We start from the raw sequence: 15993 nt of genomic DNA, 5'->3' as shown, positions 1-15993 counted from the left end.
CTTGGGTCGAGCAGTTGCCATGCCAAACTGTGATGTTTCCGGATAGGATTCTTTCTATTAAAGTTGATGAGTCATTGTAAACATACTGAATTTCCTTAGCCTTCTGAGGAAGAAGAGGCATTGGTATGCTTTTTTGACTAGCAGCAATGTGGATGGACCAGGATAGATTGGTGATGTTTATTGCTTGGTACTTGAACCTTTCGACCATCTCCGTGTCAGCACCATTGATACATACAGGAACATGTCCTCCACTCCACTTGCTGAAGTCAATGACCAACTCCTTCATTTTGCTGACATTGAGGGAGAAACTGTTGTCTTTACACCATGCCACTAAGCTCTCTATCTCTTTCCTATACTCTCTTATCATTGTTTGAGATCGAAATGACTACAGTGGTGCCATCAGCAAATTTGTAAATTGAGTTTGTGCTAATTTTGACCACACAGTCATGAATGTATAAGAATGTCAGGGTCTGAGTGATCTACTTTGCGGGGCACCAGTGTTGAGGATTATTGTGGGGAAGGTGTTGTTGGTTATCCTTACTGATTGTGGTCTGCATGAGTTTTGGGAAAATTTGTAGCTCAGGTTGAGGTTCTGGATGTAGGTTTGCTCGCTGAGCTGGAAGGTTCATTTCCAGATGTTTTGTTACCCTACTAGGTAACATCTTCAGTGGGCCTCAGGGCAAAGCACTGTTGATAATTCCTGCTTTCTATTTATATGTTTGAGTTTCTTTGGTTGGTGATGTCATTTCCTGTTCATTTTCTCAGGGGGTGGTAGATGGGGTCTTACTCGATGTGTTTGTTGATAATGGTCTGCACATCTGGAAGTCAAGGATCCAGTTGCAGATGGGGGAGCAGAGTTTTAAGTCTTGGAGTTTGGTGATACCTTTTTTGGAGTTTATGGGGTTGAGAGTGGAGCTAAAATTAATAATTGTAATCATAAATCAACATTCTCTTAAAATGAACCTAAAGGTTGGAACAAGGGAAGTCAGGGACAGCATAAAAGCAAAAGAAAAAGTGTACAATGTGGTGAAGGTTAGTAGGAAACCAGAAAATTAGGAAGCATTTAAAAACCAGTAGAGGACAACTAAAAAAGAAGTGGGGGCCAAATATGAAATATGAGGGAAAGCTACCTAGCAATATAAAAGAAAGATTGCAAAAGATTTTTTTTAGATCTATAAGAAGAGAGAGAGAGGTCAGAGTGAACATTGGACCAGTGAAAAATGAGTCTGGAGAACTAGTAATGGAGAACAAAGAAATAGAACAGGAATTGAATAAGTGCTTTGTATCAGTTGCAGTGGAAGACACCAGTAACATTCCAAAACTTGGAGAATCAGGCGGTAGAGGTGACATTGTCAAGGAGAGATCATGTCTGACAAATCTGTTCGAATTCTTTGAGAAGGTAATGAGCAAGTTAGGCAAAGGAGAGTCAGTGGAAGTATGTATCTGGATTTCCAGAAGACCTTTAACAAGGTGCTGCACAGGCGATTGCTAAACAGACAAGACTCCCATAATGTTAGGTACATTTGGGGCACTGACATGGATAGAGGATTGGCTGACTAACAGAAGACAGTAAGGATTTTTCAGATGGGAGTGGAAGCTAGTTGAGTTACACAGGAGTCTCTGGGGCCCCAGTTATTCATATGATACATTAACAATCTGGGCAAAGGTACTGAGGGCATTGTTGCTATGTTTACTGATGACAGAAATTGATGGGGTGAATAATATTGAGGAAGCAGGGAGGCTGCAGAAGAACTTGGACAGGCTAAGAAAGTAAACAAAGAAGTGGTAGATGGTATGCCATGTGGGAAAGTGTGAAGTTGTGCATTTTAGTAGAAAAAGTAGAGACACAGAATGTTTTTTAAATGGGGAAAGGCTTCGGCAGTTTGAAGCACAAAGGCACTTAGGAGTCCCAGTTCAGGATCCGAAGGTTCACATCCAGGTTCAGTTGGCAGTTAGGAAGGCAAATACAATGTTAGCATTCACTCTGAGAGGGCTAGGATACAAGAGCAGGATTGCACTGTTGAGGTTGTATGAGGTATTTGGAATATTGTGAGCAATATTCGGAACCTCGGAGTGAAGGGATGACCATTTCAAATTGAGTTGAGGAATTTCTTCAGCCAGAGGGTAGTAAATCTGTGGAATTCACTGCCACAGAGAGCTGTGCAGGTCAAGTCATTAAGTTTATTTAAGACAGAGATAACCATGCTCTTGATTGGTAAAGGGATCAGGAGACACAGGAAGAAGGAAGAGGAATAGGATTGAGAAACAAATCGGCCATGGTTAAATGGCAGAGCAGGTTTGGTGGGCCGAATGGTCTAATCCTGCTGCTTTTTTTATAGTCTTAGTATCTTATGATCTAAAAGCCTTAAAAATATTGGATCTGCTTCCACAATCTTCTGAGACAGAAATAAAACTGTTTCATCTCTATTTAAATATGCGACCCCTCATTTTTAAACAGTATTTCTTAAATATTCCATAAGAAGATGGCCCTATTGGGCTTAATGACCTGTTTGTGCTGTAAACTGTTTGTAAATATAAATTGTTAAGCTTGCCATCAGCCTGAGCCTTTGCACTGTGTGGTTGAAGGGGAATGATCATCTGTTTGTTTGTCTCCAATAGCACTACAAGCAACTTCAGCTCGAATTTGTGGATGATGATCATGACCGCAATGTATCTGTAACTGCACAGTCTGTTCAAATATTCACTGTCCCAACATTGGTAAGTGGAATAACCAAAATGTAAGACCAATTTGCATATGAATGAAATGTGCCATGATATTTGTCCCTGTAGAACATCAGACCCATGTAAAAGGGTTGAGTCAGCGGGAGTAAGAATTAACTGATAAAGAATGAAGTGGAAGGTCAGAGAATAGAAACAGTATGGATGGAGATAAGAAATCATGAGGAGTCACCAACACTTGAGGGAATTGCTTTTAGGCCCCTTATGTAGATTTTTGCACTAATGAAGAAATAAAATGAACTGTAACAAATTCAATGCAATGATTGAGAGGGACCTCAAAATCTTCATAAAGACTACATAAACCTATTTGATGAAAAGTACTGGTAGTATCATAATACTCAAACAGTACATGGAAATAGGTGGATTGATTAAGAAGAATGGAAATAGATTGGCTGTGCTAAAAAATTGCCCATAGTGTCCAGGCATGTGCAGCCATGTTCCAGGCAGTGTTCCAGGGGTAGGGTGAGATGGGGGCTGGCTGCAGGTGGGGTGTTCCTTGGAAGGTTGCTCTGGGCTCGATGGGCTGAATGGCCTGCTTACACATTGTAGGGATTCGATGATTCTATGATTCTAACTTGAGAAATATGAGAATCAGACAGGTAAGTGCTCAATTGTAGTGTTATTGATCATCATACTTTAGGGGCAATCAGACCTGCTACTGCTTTTATTTAATATATTTTTAAATCCTTCATGGTTCTCCTGAGCTACATACAAATCAACCAAAATAAATAAAAAATGTAATGATGTAAAAATTCTGGTTTCATTTATTTTTCTCATTTTCACTACTTGAACGAATGTTACAGAAAATGTTTAATCTTTTGCTAGGCTCGTCATCTGATTGAAGAACACGATGCTCTAAAAATCATTATTGAAACCATAATTGAGCTGTTTTCTGAGCATATGGATAACGGAAAGCTTCATTTTCAGAGTTACTCCCAGGACAAATTGTCCAGGAAACAAATGGTCTTGTATGATCTTAAGTAAGTGTCATCATCAGACCCCAGATTGGTCATTTCTCTTTAATGATGGATTAGGTGCATAAGACTTTTCAAATCGTTATTTAGTTGTTGGCCTATTGAAGTTCTGAGTATTCTTAACAAAGTTTAAGATAATACTTTGGGCCAGTGTATGTATACAGTATAATCAAAGTAGCATTAGCAAAATGGCAGCAGAGTAGCAAAGTGCTTTGTAGTATACAAGAGTTCCTTTTTAATTTTTTGCTGCACAGGAGTCTTTATTAAAGACTGTTTTCTCCAACTGTGCAAATATAGTCTTTTTACTCTGATCAATCAGAACAATGTTCTGGAAATGCAGTAGTGGTTATACTCAACACTCCAGCTATTTCAGATCATGTAGCTGTTAGAGGTTCTGATGCAGTGAAACAGTTGTTGAATTGTGCCCCTCCGACTAACTCAGTTTCTTTTGCTTTGCTGTTTTGTTTGTTGTGCTTCACAAAGCATTTGGATTTAATGAGGTTAAAAAAATACTTGAATAGAAGATGAAATAAAAGTTAAAGCAAATCAATATCTGACACATAGGCAAGAAACTGCAGATATTAGAATTCTAAAATAGAAAATGAAATTGAAAATGAAAATGCTGGAAACACTGCAGGTTACTCAGCATCTGTGGAGCAATGTGTAGAGTTGTAATAACTTTTTAAAATAAGAACATGAAAAAGTCATTTGATCTTTTCGGCATCATCTTCTATTCGATAAGGTAGTGATTGATCTATGTAAACTCCACCTGCTTAAAGTGTATCTATATCATAGCATTTCTATAGTATCCAAAAAGATGTACCCTCCCTCTCTTGATGGTTGGCTCAGTTGATTTGGATGGCTGACTTACAATGCAGACTGATACCACTGATGTGGTTCAGTTCCCACACTGACTGAGGTTAACGTGAAGAACTCACCTGTGCTGGCCTGAGGTACGGCGACAGTCAGGTTAAACCTTGCTCTAATGAGAGATAAGCCCTGTGCTCAGTAGTTCTTTGGCAATTTTACCTTTCACTTGTAATCTCAAAAAGCTCTAATAGATTTGTCAAATGTGATTTCTTTTTGTGGCATTGTCAACATGAAATGATGATTTTCTAAGTGTCCTGTTACCAAGTCCAGTGATTCAGTTAAATCCTTGACAGTTCTAATATCAAGTCATTGATTTGAAACATCCAATAATTGGAGTAATTTTCTGGAAATACAAATCACTTGAACATTTATGTTAATATGTGTGAGAGAACTGTGAAAACATGTTTCCGACTGGATTCCAGTCTGTTTTGAACTCTCCCATTTCTGGTTTTATTAGAGGTGGGGCAATCTTGTTTTTGGAGGTGGTATAGCATTGTTTTACCTGGACCCCATCTGACCACCCAGATAATTGTTAAGAATTTATTTAAAAGTTTAAAAAAAAAACATTTTGAAGAGGTTGCTGATCTAGGGTCCACACTGATATTGTCCATAAACTAACATAGAACATAAATAACTTATTATTTAAGTTGCAGTGACGTCTGCAAAAATGACTGCTTTCAGCTTTGTTGCAAAAGTGGCTGTATTCCAAAGAAATGTGTGAGTTGCTTTGAGGTATGGGATAGGGTGCTTAAGTACAAACAAGTACCTTCTTCCACTAATCTTGAACTCTGAGGAAATAGCTTATTTTCCACCATGTCTGAAGTACATTAGGTTATTACCTCAAACTACAAACTCCTTGAATGGAATTGCACATTGTGGTGATATAACAGGAAATTGGAGTAGTGAGACTTAATTTCTCAAGTAGGTGGAATTTTAAGAAATACTTTGATAAACTGGGACTTCGCAGTTTAAAAAAAAATTACAGGACACCTTATGAAAATAAATGAAAATGTGATAGCAAGCCTAAAAATTATTTTCAGATGGGACAAAATTGTCAGAGAGCAAGCAACAAGGATTATGTTAAAAAATCTGACAACAGCAGGTGAAAGTCCGACAGGTTTATTTAGAACCTGGTATTGTATGATTTTTAACTTTGTCCATCCCAGTCCAACACTGGCACCTCCACAACAAGGATTACAAATGCAGAACACATTTCAGGAGCTTGTATTTTTACTATAGATTCACCAGTCCTGGTCATGAAGATGAAAGTGTAAGATTTGTGGTTTAATTTAACTTTATTTATAAGAACTAAGTCAATTACAATTTTAGATTGAATTGTGAGAGCCAATATAAAATGACTGCAAGTCTTGCTTACTTGCAGGACCATTCCAGGAATAAGTGTGCTTTCATAAATTTCAGCAAATTTCTTGTTTTTTATAGTGAGTACAAATGAATGCTCAATAAGGTAGTGATCTTCAGTTGATCTACTTTGGCACACCGACTTATGGTGTTTGACTGTGACTGATGCATGTCTTTCATTCAGTTCTATTCATGTTTTTTCTTCTGTCTATCTTCTTACTGTATCCCAAATCATTAAATCATCACTTTTTTTTTAATGTAAGTATTGTTGCTTATTAATCTTTTCTAACGGTTCGGGCAGCATCCGAGGAGCAGTAAAATTGACGTTTCGGGCACAAGCCCTTCATCAGGAATACAAATAGCAGCTTTTGCCTGAAAAGCCGATTTTCCTGCTCCTCGGATGCTGCCTGAGCTGCTGTGTTTTCCAGCACCACTCTAATCTCGTCTCTGGTTTCCAGCATCTGCAGTCATTGTTTTTGCCTAATCTTTTCTAACCACTAACTCTTGTGATTAGTCAGAGTCACCTTGAACTGTGATTGGCCTGTCAATGCATAACCAGCTCACGATCAATCTTACAGTATTTAAGTGGTGTGTGCCTGATTCCCAATCAGTTTCTTTAAAGTTCATGGTCCTCTTATTTGATATTATTTGTTCTTTGAAATGAACAATCGCTCTGGATTATTCACCTTATCACAGTTTATCCCTCTGGGCTTGCTGACATCATTGATCTTTATCAAGTTAATGAGGCACAAGTCAAGCAATTTGCATATCTGCGAGAGCGCATGTAGTGTCAGTACTTGGTGGTTTAATGTTGTTCTACATCTCTCAACTAATATATTTGTTACCTGGAAAGTTCCAAAGCTAATTAATATATTTTAACCCAAAGAACCATGTGTGACTCCCATGTGATTGCTTGTATGAAATAAATTGACTAAAGTTACTTCAAAAAGACCTCACTGATGTAACAAAGTATAATTGAAGCAGCAAAATATATAAATCTCAAATAACCATACAAATGTAATATACCTTGGCCTATTGCATGCTTAAAGTTACAGTAGCAAATTATTTAAATACAGTTACAGTATATCCTTGAATCAAAGTTTTTTTAAAAGCTGCCATTTGTTAGCTTGAGTCTGCAGTAGCTTGGGCCATAAAACAACACTAAAACCATAGATCTTCCTGTTGACCTGAGCCAAATGACTATTCTTCATTAAAGTGTTTTGCAACTAATCACAATTAAATATAATTTAATTCCTCGCTGTTTTAATCAAGTCAGAACTATTGAACCTTAACTCATCCTAAAAAGATACTGAATTCCAGAAAGAATTGGATGAGGGAAATGTAATTGTTCTGTTAGCTATGACTCAATGCCAGCATAAAAACCTCTGAGTCAGAATACCTTACCTGGGAGACTGGAGCTCAATATTCACGCAGACGTTACATTCAAAGCATACTGCACTGTTGGAGATGCTGCTGTTCAGATTAAATGTTGAACCAAGAGCCATTTGCCCCTCAGGTGGATGTAAAAGATCTCACGATGCCATTTTCAAAGTGCTTCCCAGTATCCTGACCAGTATTTATCAATCATTGAATGTCACAAACAGGTTATCTGGTTAAAGCAATGTTGTTTGTGGTAGATTGATCTTTGCAAACTGCCTGTCACATTTTCCGAATTAAAACGGTGGCTGCTTCAAAAAATACTTAATTGGTTGGAAAGACTTTTTAATGTACTGAGATCATGAAAAGTGCGACAGAAAAAGGCATGATCTTTATTTTCTCCCTTTAATCTCTTTAATTTTCACTCTTTATTTATGCTCACACGCCAGACACAGACTGTATCCCTTCAGTGTTCAGTTGGAATTAGCTTGCTCACAGTTACAGTATTTGAAAGCAGACCATTATTTGCCCTCAGTTGGGAACAGGAGATTGGTTAAAGACAAAAAAAACTTTTCAGTGGTTAGTTATGACATTGCCTTCAGAATGTTGAAAGGCTTAAAAATTGGCAGTCTGTCCCACTTGTGGAGAGTCAAAAGCTAAGAGGCATAAACATCAATCACACATAAATCCTCTGAAGGATTCAGGTGAGACTCTTATGAAGCTGGGCTCTTTGTGATTTTTGCCATCATTCATAGTATACTGTGTTTACTAACCACATCACCAAAGGAAATAGCTGTTTTTCCTTAGTGCCTGTTCAGTTTAAAATTTTCATTTCTGAGGAGTGGAATATATTTTCATTTTGGATTTGCACATTGTTACCTAGTTGTTTGAAAACAGATGTGAACAACAGCATTAGAGACAGGGGAATTAGTGGGCAGTAAAGTCTGACCATATTTATGAGTGAGATACAGCATGGTTTTGTGCAGGAGAGGTCATGCCTCACGAACTGGATCGAGATTTTTGAGTAGGTCACAAAGATGATTGAGGGAAAAACATTGGATGTTATCTACATGGACTTCAGTAAAGCCTTTGACAAGGTCCCTCATGGCAGACTGGTACAAAAGATGAAGTCACATGGTACCATGGTTAGCTGTCAGTATGGATACAGAACTGGCTTAGTCATAGGGGACAGGAAGTAGCGGTGGAAGGATGCTTTTTGGAAAGGAGGGTTGTGACTAGTGGTGTTCCACAGGAATCCATGCTGGGACCTCTGCTGTTTGTGGTCTACATAAATGACATGGAGGAAAATGTGGCTGGTCTAATTAGTAAGTTTGTACATGATTAAAAAGGTTGGTGCTGTTGCGGATAGTGAGGAAGACTGTCAGAGGATACATCATGATATAGATCAGCTGGAGGCATGGGCAGAAAAGTGGCAGATGGAGTTTAATCCAAATAAATGTGAAGTGATATATTTTTGAACATCAAGTACAGGTGGAAATTATACAGTAAATGGCAGAACCATTAGGAATATTGTAGAGGTATTTGGGTGTGCAGCTCCACAGATCATTGAATGTGGCAGTGAAGGTAGATACGGTAATAAAAAAGGCCTATGACAAGCTTGCCTTCATCGAAAGGGGCATTGAGTATAAGGACAGGCAACGTATGCTACATCCTTACAGAATTTTAGTTTGGCCTCACTTACAATATTGCCTACAGTTCTGGTCACCACACTGTCGGAAACTTGTGGGTGCTTTGGAGAGGGTGCAGAAAAGGTTTACCAGGATGTTTCCGAGTATGTGGAATTTGCATCCTGTAAGTGAAGGCACTTGTGATATGGAAGGGCAAAATGTGTTGGTGCAGGCTTAGAGGGCTGAACGACTAGTTCCTGTGCTGTATTGTTCTTTGACCTCCCAAGCAGTCCTACCACTCTATCGCTGATTAAATCTCCTTTTGATCTAATTCCAGTGCTACCATTTAAACAACACTCAATCCATTCCTGCAGGTATCATGGACTTGTAAATAGGATTACCTGTTTATGGTGAGTTATAGGCAGTCCTCAAGTCCAGAAGCAATTGGATTTAGCTTATACTTGGAGAAGTGGTTTCTAACCATTGTATTAAGCCGAGTTTGAACCCAACTCCTCAAGGTGCAAGGCCAATTTTCCAGTCAGTACCTCAGATAATTTATCTGTATTTATTTCATTAAAAAAAAAGGTTCTGAAAGTCACTGTAGCTTCAAGATAGGTCAGTTCAGTTGATGGGTGCAGTTAATTGGCAGGCTTGCAAGTAAGTGCCATTGCAGCATGACAAAATCCAGCTTTGTGCAAGTAATTTCTCCTGATTAAGGATAAACCACCCACTTATCGAATTCAAGTTTGTAACCGCATCAAAATATTGAGACAGACAGCATTGATGTTTTAAGAGGAAGTGAAATGTACAGATGAGGGAAGACTGGAATGAAAGATTGTGATGCTCGGGTGAAATGGAGATGCATAGGAGGAACCAGGTGTGGTGTGAAACAACTATCCTAAATAGGCTGAAAGGTCTGTTTTTGCTTGTTTGCAGCAAAGGTACCTTAGACTCACCAGGAGAAATTATGTATCTCTTCTCTTCGTTTTCCTTTCTTTGAAGGTATGTCTTGATCAGCAAGCCACCTCTGTGGACAGACAAGCTAAGAGAGCGTTTCCTTGAGGGTTTTAAAACATTTTTGAAGCTATTAAAAACCATGCAAGTAAGTAACAATAAACTTTGACTATACCACTCTTCATGTTGCAGATCCTAAGTTATTAATGGCTTTGACAGAAAATGATTTTGATGTAAACAATTCCCACTAAGTAGTTTGCTGAAGTTAGGGGAAATAGATATTCAATATTTCTCACTCTTTTGTGCCAGTCATCTGTTAATCCTGTGAGAAGTTGACTAGCTAGAAAATGCAGTCAGTCATTTTTGGACAAGTTGGTGTTATTTTAATATTTTTGTCATTGTTTCCAGATCTTTCACTGACCTCCTCCGTTCTTATCCATCTCACTGCTTCCAGGCCTTTTAGTCTTTAAGATGACTGTGTGATCCTCCAAACCAGGTCCTTTGAATGTGGGTTTAATTGCTTCGCCATTGAAGGCTATGCCTTCAGCTGCCTTGGCTCTAGTCTCTGGAACTCCCATTCCCTCTTTCTCTTCCTTTTAAGATGCTCCTTTAAATCGATGTTAACTGTCCTAATATTATGTAGCATCAAAGTTTATTTAATATTGTGAGGTGCCTGATTAATATGATAAATATTTTAGATATACAATGCAAGTTAATGGCTTTTAGGTGGTGACACAGTCAGAGTTTGTAGAAGTATGCATTGCGCCTATAATCTTGAACACTAAAAAAACTTAGAATCGGCCAAGTTTCATCGACAGATGCAGATTAACTTGTCGCATTTTTTTCAGAGCAATAGATATTTATGCAACTGCAATTAATGAAAGAGAGCAGAATAGTTTTGTTTGGAGCACTGTTATAATTTCTTGAGCTGGTACTGACCATGAACTAGGTTTAATTTTTTTTTCCCTTCGGAATGCTCTAATTTCTTATTAATTTCTCAGAAACACTACGTTCTTTAAGGTTCTAAATGTTAATAAAACACTTTTCCCTTCCTATAACATTGCAAAATGGGTGATAATGTTCTTCTTAATGCTCACTGAGAAAGACTTCAACATCTTAGTAGTAACCTTTAAGTTTTCATGACTGCCAACGTGATTCAGGGTTAGGAATGGATAGATTGTAATATTTATTTGTCTATTTTTAAAAAATGGAATTTCCTGTGCTTATTGATGTAGCTCATTTAGTTATTTAGCAAGTTCTTGAAGCGACCTGATGTTACCTTGATGAATCATTAAGCAGTTACTTTTATGCATCATTTGTAGAATATGGAGCCAATGAGCCGACAGATTGGGCAGCACCTTGAGATAGAACCTGAGTGGGAGCCAGCATTTGCTATCCAAGTGCTTCTGAAATGTATTCTGTCCATGATTCAGGAATGGTGTGCATCTGATGTAAGTTTTGAGAATTTGTTTTTATTTTCATAGATTTGCTCTGCAGTTTAACATATAGTTCCCCCAAGTTAGCATCACTGAGAGAAAAGTGTGGCTATCCTGTCTTTGCTGCATGATTCTTGAAAGGGTGCCTGACTGAAGAACTTGCCTTGCTCTTTAAACTGGTCTGGTAAACTGTGCTGTTCAAGGACAGATAGCACCATACTTTACGAGTATGATGATACTCTGGTGTGCTTGTAATGTTCTATGTACTCTTACCGTGTGAAATTAATGTTGGTATCCGCACACAGTTGCAGAGTCCTGTGTCTGATGTTTTGGTGGTTAGCATCTGCATTCAATCAGCTGCAACCTAAACCTGAGAACTTTACACAAACGTTAATGCTGCAGGAGTCTAGAAAGGTTGAAATATGTTAGAATAAACTTATCATTTTTTTTTAAAAAAGGAGCAATAGTATTTGGCCCTTCAAGACTGCTTCTCCATAAATATGACCATGGTTGATCATTCTACTCTGTACCCTTTTCCTGCTTTAGCCCCCAGACCATTGATCCCTTTAGCTATAAGAACTGTATCTGATTAAAATCATTTAGGATTTTGGCCTCAACCACTCCTGTGGCAGAGAATTCCACTTCAACCCCAGGGCTTCAATGTGGACTTCACCAGTTTCCTCATTTCTCCTCCCCCAGCCTTACCCCAGTTCCAGACTTCCAGCTCAGCACTGTCATAGAGACGTACAGCATGGAAACAGACCCTTTGGTCCAACCTGTCCATGCCGACCAGATATCCCAACCCAATCTAGTCCCACCTGCCAGCACCCAGCCCATATCCTTCCAAACTCTTCCTATTCATATACCCATCCAAATGCCTCCTAAATGTTGCAATTGTACCAGCCTCCACCACTTCCTCTGGCAGCTCATTCCATACATGACCCACCCTTTTGTGTGAAAAAGTTGCCCCTTAGGTCTCTTTTATATCTTTCCCCTCTCACCCTAAACCTATGTCCTCTACTTCTGGACTCCCCCACCCCAGGGAAAAGACTTTGTCTATTTATCCTATCCATGCCCCTCACAATTTTGTAAACCTCTATAAGGTCACCCCTCAGCCTTCAACGCTCTAGGGAAAACAGCCCTAGCCTGTTCAGCCTCTCCCTCTAGCTGAAATCCTCCAACCCAGGCAACATCCTTGTAAATCTTTTCTGAACCCTTTCAAATTTCACAGCATCCTTCCGATAGGAAGGAGACCAGAATTGCATGCAATATTCCAACAGTGGCCTAACTAATGTCCTGTACAGCTGCAACATGACCTTCCAACTCCTGTACTCTACTCTGACCAATTAAACGCCGCCTTCACTATCCAATCTACCTGCGATTCCACTTTCAAGGAGCTATGAACCTGCACTCCAAGGTCTCTATGATCAGCAACACTGCCTAGGACCTTACCATTAAGTGTATAACTCCTGCTAAGATTTGCTTTCCCAAAATGCAGCACCTCGCATTTATCTGAATTAAACTCCATCTGCCACTTCTCAGCCCATTGGCCCATCTGGTCCAGATCCTGTTGTAATCTGAGGTAACCCTCTTCACTGTCCACTACACCACCTGTCATCTGCAAACTTACTAACTGTATCTCTTATGCTCGCATCCAAATCATTTATGTAAATGACAAAAAGTAGAGGACCCAGCACCGATCCTTGTGGCACTCCACTGGTCACAGGCCTCCAGTCTGAAAAACAACCCTCCACCACCACCTTCTGTCTTCTACCTTTGAGCCAGTTCTGTATCCACATGGCTAGTTCTCCCTGTATTCCATGAGATCTAACCTTGCTAATCAGTCTCCCATGGGGAACCTCGTTGAACGCCTTACTGAAGTCCATATAGATCACATCTACTGCTCTGCCCTCATCAATCTTCTTTGTTACTTCTTCAAAAAAACTTAATCAAGTTTGTGAGACTTGATTTCCCATGCACAAAGCCATGTTGACTGTCCCTAATCAGACCTTGCCTTTCCAAATACATGTATATCCTGTCCCTCCGGATTCCCTCCAACAACTTTCCCACCGCCGAGGTCAGGCTCACCAGTCTATAGTTCCCTGGCTTGTCTTTACTGCCCTTCTTAAACAGTGGCACCACGTTTGCCAACCTCCAGTCTTCCGGCACCTCACCTGTGACTATCGATGATTCAAATATCTCAGCAAGAGGCCCAGCAATCACTTCTCTAGTTTCCCACAGAGTTCTCGGGTACACCTGATCAGGTCCTGGGGATTTATCCACCTTTAACCATTTCAAGACATCCAGCAGTTTCTCCTCTGTAATCTGGACATTTTGCAAGATGTCACCATCTATTTCCCTGCGGTCAATATCTTCTGTATCTTTTTCCACAGTAAATGCTGATGCAAAATATTCATTTAGTATCTTCCCCATTTTCTGTGGCTCCACACAAAGGCCGCCTTGCTGATCTTTGAGGGGTCCTATTCTCTCCCTCGTTATCCTTTTGACCTTAATGTATTTGTAAAAGCCTCATGACCTGTCCTACCTGCCAATCTCCCTTCCCACCTATCCGCTCCATCCTCCCCTCTGACCTGTCACCTTCATCCCCACCCCCATTCACCTATTGTACTCTTTGCTACCTTCTTCCCAGTCCCACACCCCAATTTATTTCTCCACTCTGGAGGCTCCCTGCCTCCATTCCTGATGAAGGGCTTTTACCCAAAACATCGATTTTCCTGCTTCTCAGATGCTGGCTGACCTGCTATGCTTTTCCAGCACCAATCTAATCTGGACTCTGGTTTCCAGCATCTGCAGTCCTCACTTTTGCCTAATTCCACAGGTTCACCCATTCTCTGGCTGAATAAATATCTCCTCATCTCAGTCCTAAGTGGCCTACTCCATATCTTTAGACTGTCACCCCTGATTTTGAACACCCCAGTCATTGGGGACATGCTTCCTTCACTTACCCTGTCTAGTCCTGTTAGAATTGTATGGGTTTGTATAAGATTCCTCCCTCATTCTTCTAAACCCCAGTGAATATCGTCCAAATCAATTCAGCCTGTCTTTACACATCAGTCCTACCATGCCAAGAATCAAACTGGTAAATCTTACGCCCACTGCACTCCCTCTATCGCCAAGACATCCTTCCTCAGATAAGGAGACCAAAACTCTGTGGTCTCGCCAATGCCCTGTCCAGTTGCAGCAAGACATTTTTGTTCCTGTACCCAAAGTGTCTTGCTGCGAAGGACAACATATTATTTGCCCTCTTCACCACCTGCTGCACCTGCATGCTTACTTTCAGCGACTGGTATATAAGGACACCCAGGTGTCTTTGCACGTCTGTTGCAATTCTCCTATAACACCATAGTTGCATTCCCGTGTGAAACCATGTTATAGACAATCATGTAATAAAATAATGGGGCGTATGGGAAAAATTAGGGGCAAACCACCAAAAATGCCAGTAGAAATCAAAACAAACATAGTAGTTAGCCTAACACACACAATCGCACCGTCTAAGTAAATTTTGACCTGTTGTATGGCACTATGTAGTGCGATTCATCAGAATCTTTAACTGATTACTCTCGATTGGCACCTGTACCTGCTGGCTGCACTACAATCTAGGCAGTCTTCTGATCCCATCCACTGTAACACTGCATAAGTCACATCCCAGAATGAAACCTGCCTTGGTAGACTAAGGGCTGAATCTTAATTCCTTTTGCTAAATGTCAGTTTTGACAGTTTTTCTCAGAGGGTTTCAGATTGCGATCTTATTTTACACCTTATTTTACCTTTATCTATCTCCTTATTTTTATTACCTACCCCATCCTTTGGTGTCCCTCTCTCGCATTCTAGCACCATAGACCATATCCAAAACAATTTGCCACGTCCTGGATATCCCAGAATTGGCCAACATCCGTGGTGCAGCACCCTCTTTAAAAAGATATTGTGCACCCAGCCAAGACCTGCGAGTCTGGGGCTGCCCTGGATGGTTCCTGACATTGGCTCTGGCCGTGACAGATAATAGAAAGGTGGACCTCTCTTTGTGGGTGGGACATGGAGATGCTACTGATGGGGATAGGGTGATGCAGAGGTAGGATGGTCTTTTCTCCCAGGCCAACAGAGAACGCCATTCTGCTGGAACCAGAGTTATCATTCAGGCCAGTGCAGTCCCAACCAACTTAAGGAATGCACAGACTATAGGAAGAAGATCAATGACCTTCTCCACTCTGCCAATGAAAGTGCCCCTATCTTCTTTTTGATACCTCACACTCGCTCTACCTCTGTTACTGTACCCACCATTTCCTGCAACATCTTCCCCTTCGCTCTCATCCTTGGTAACGTCTGACCCTGACTAACCCTGAGTCTCTTCTACACAGTCTACTCACCCCCTCAGGACATCTCCACACATGTACCAAGAGTAACAGAGTGCTACCCACCTCTCTCTCCCTCACCCACTATGTGCAGAGTTTCCTTACTCTGACCACCCTGAGCAGCTGACTCACCATGTCCAAGTCTCTGTACTGGTATTATTTTTGCAGTTGGTTACCAAAGTGATTAGTCACTGAAACAGATTCGCATGAGTCTGTGGGCATTGTTTAACATCTAAACATAGTTTTTTCAAAAGAGAAGAAAAGCTCTTAGTACAAGCAGCAAAGC

General features: G+C 40.2%; 1 protein-coding gene across 1 annotated transcript in view; it reads left to right on the top strand.

The window, feature by feature from the left end:
* The window catches only part of ubr1 (ubiquitin protein ligase E3 component n-recognin 1), a 215675-nt gene that overhangs the window by 46908 nt on the left and 152774 nt on the right, over positions 1-15993 (top strand). Inside the window, exons 11-14 of the mRNA XM_043698391.2 lie at positions 2620-2718; positions 3565-3719; positions 9950-10049; positions 11224-11352. Of these exons, the coding sequence (XP_043554326.2) occupies positions 2620-2718; positions 3565-3719; positions 9950-10049; positions 11224-11352 (483 nt within the window). The remainder of the gene's footprint in view (positions 1-2619; positions 2719-3564; positions 3720-9949; positions 10050-11223; positions 11353-15993) is intronic.

This window comes from Chiloscyllium plagiosum, unplaced genomic scaffold (assembly GCF_037043375.1).
Source record: "Chiloscyllium plagiosum isolate Xiang-an unplaced genomic scaffold, Cpla_swu_hap1 HiC_scaffold_8, whole genome shotgun sequence".
In the NCBI taxonomy this organism is placed as follows: domain Eukaryota; kingdom Metazoa; phylum Chordata; class Chondrichthyes; order Orectolobiformes; family Hemiscylliidae; genus Chiloscyllium; species Chiloscyllium plagiosum.
The sequence above is the reverse complement of the archived record's forward strand: the minus strand, read 5'-3'. Positions and strand labels throughout refer to the sequence as shown.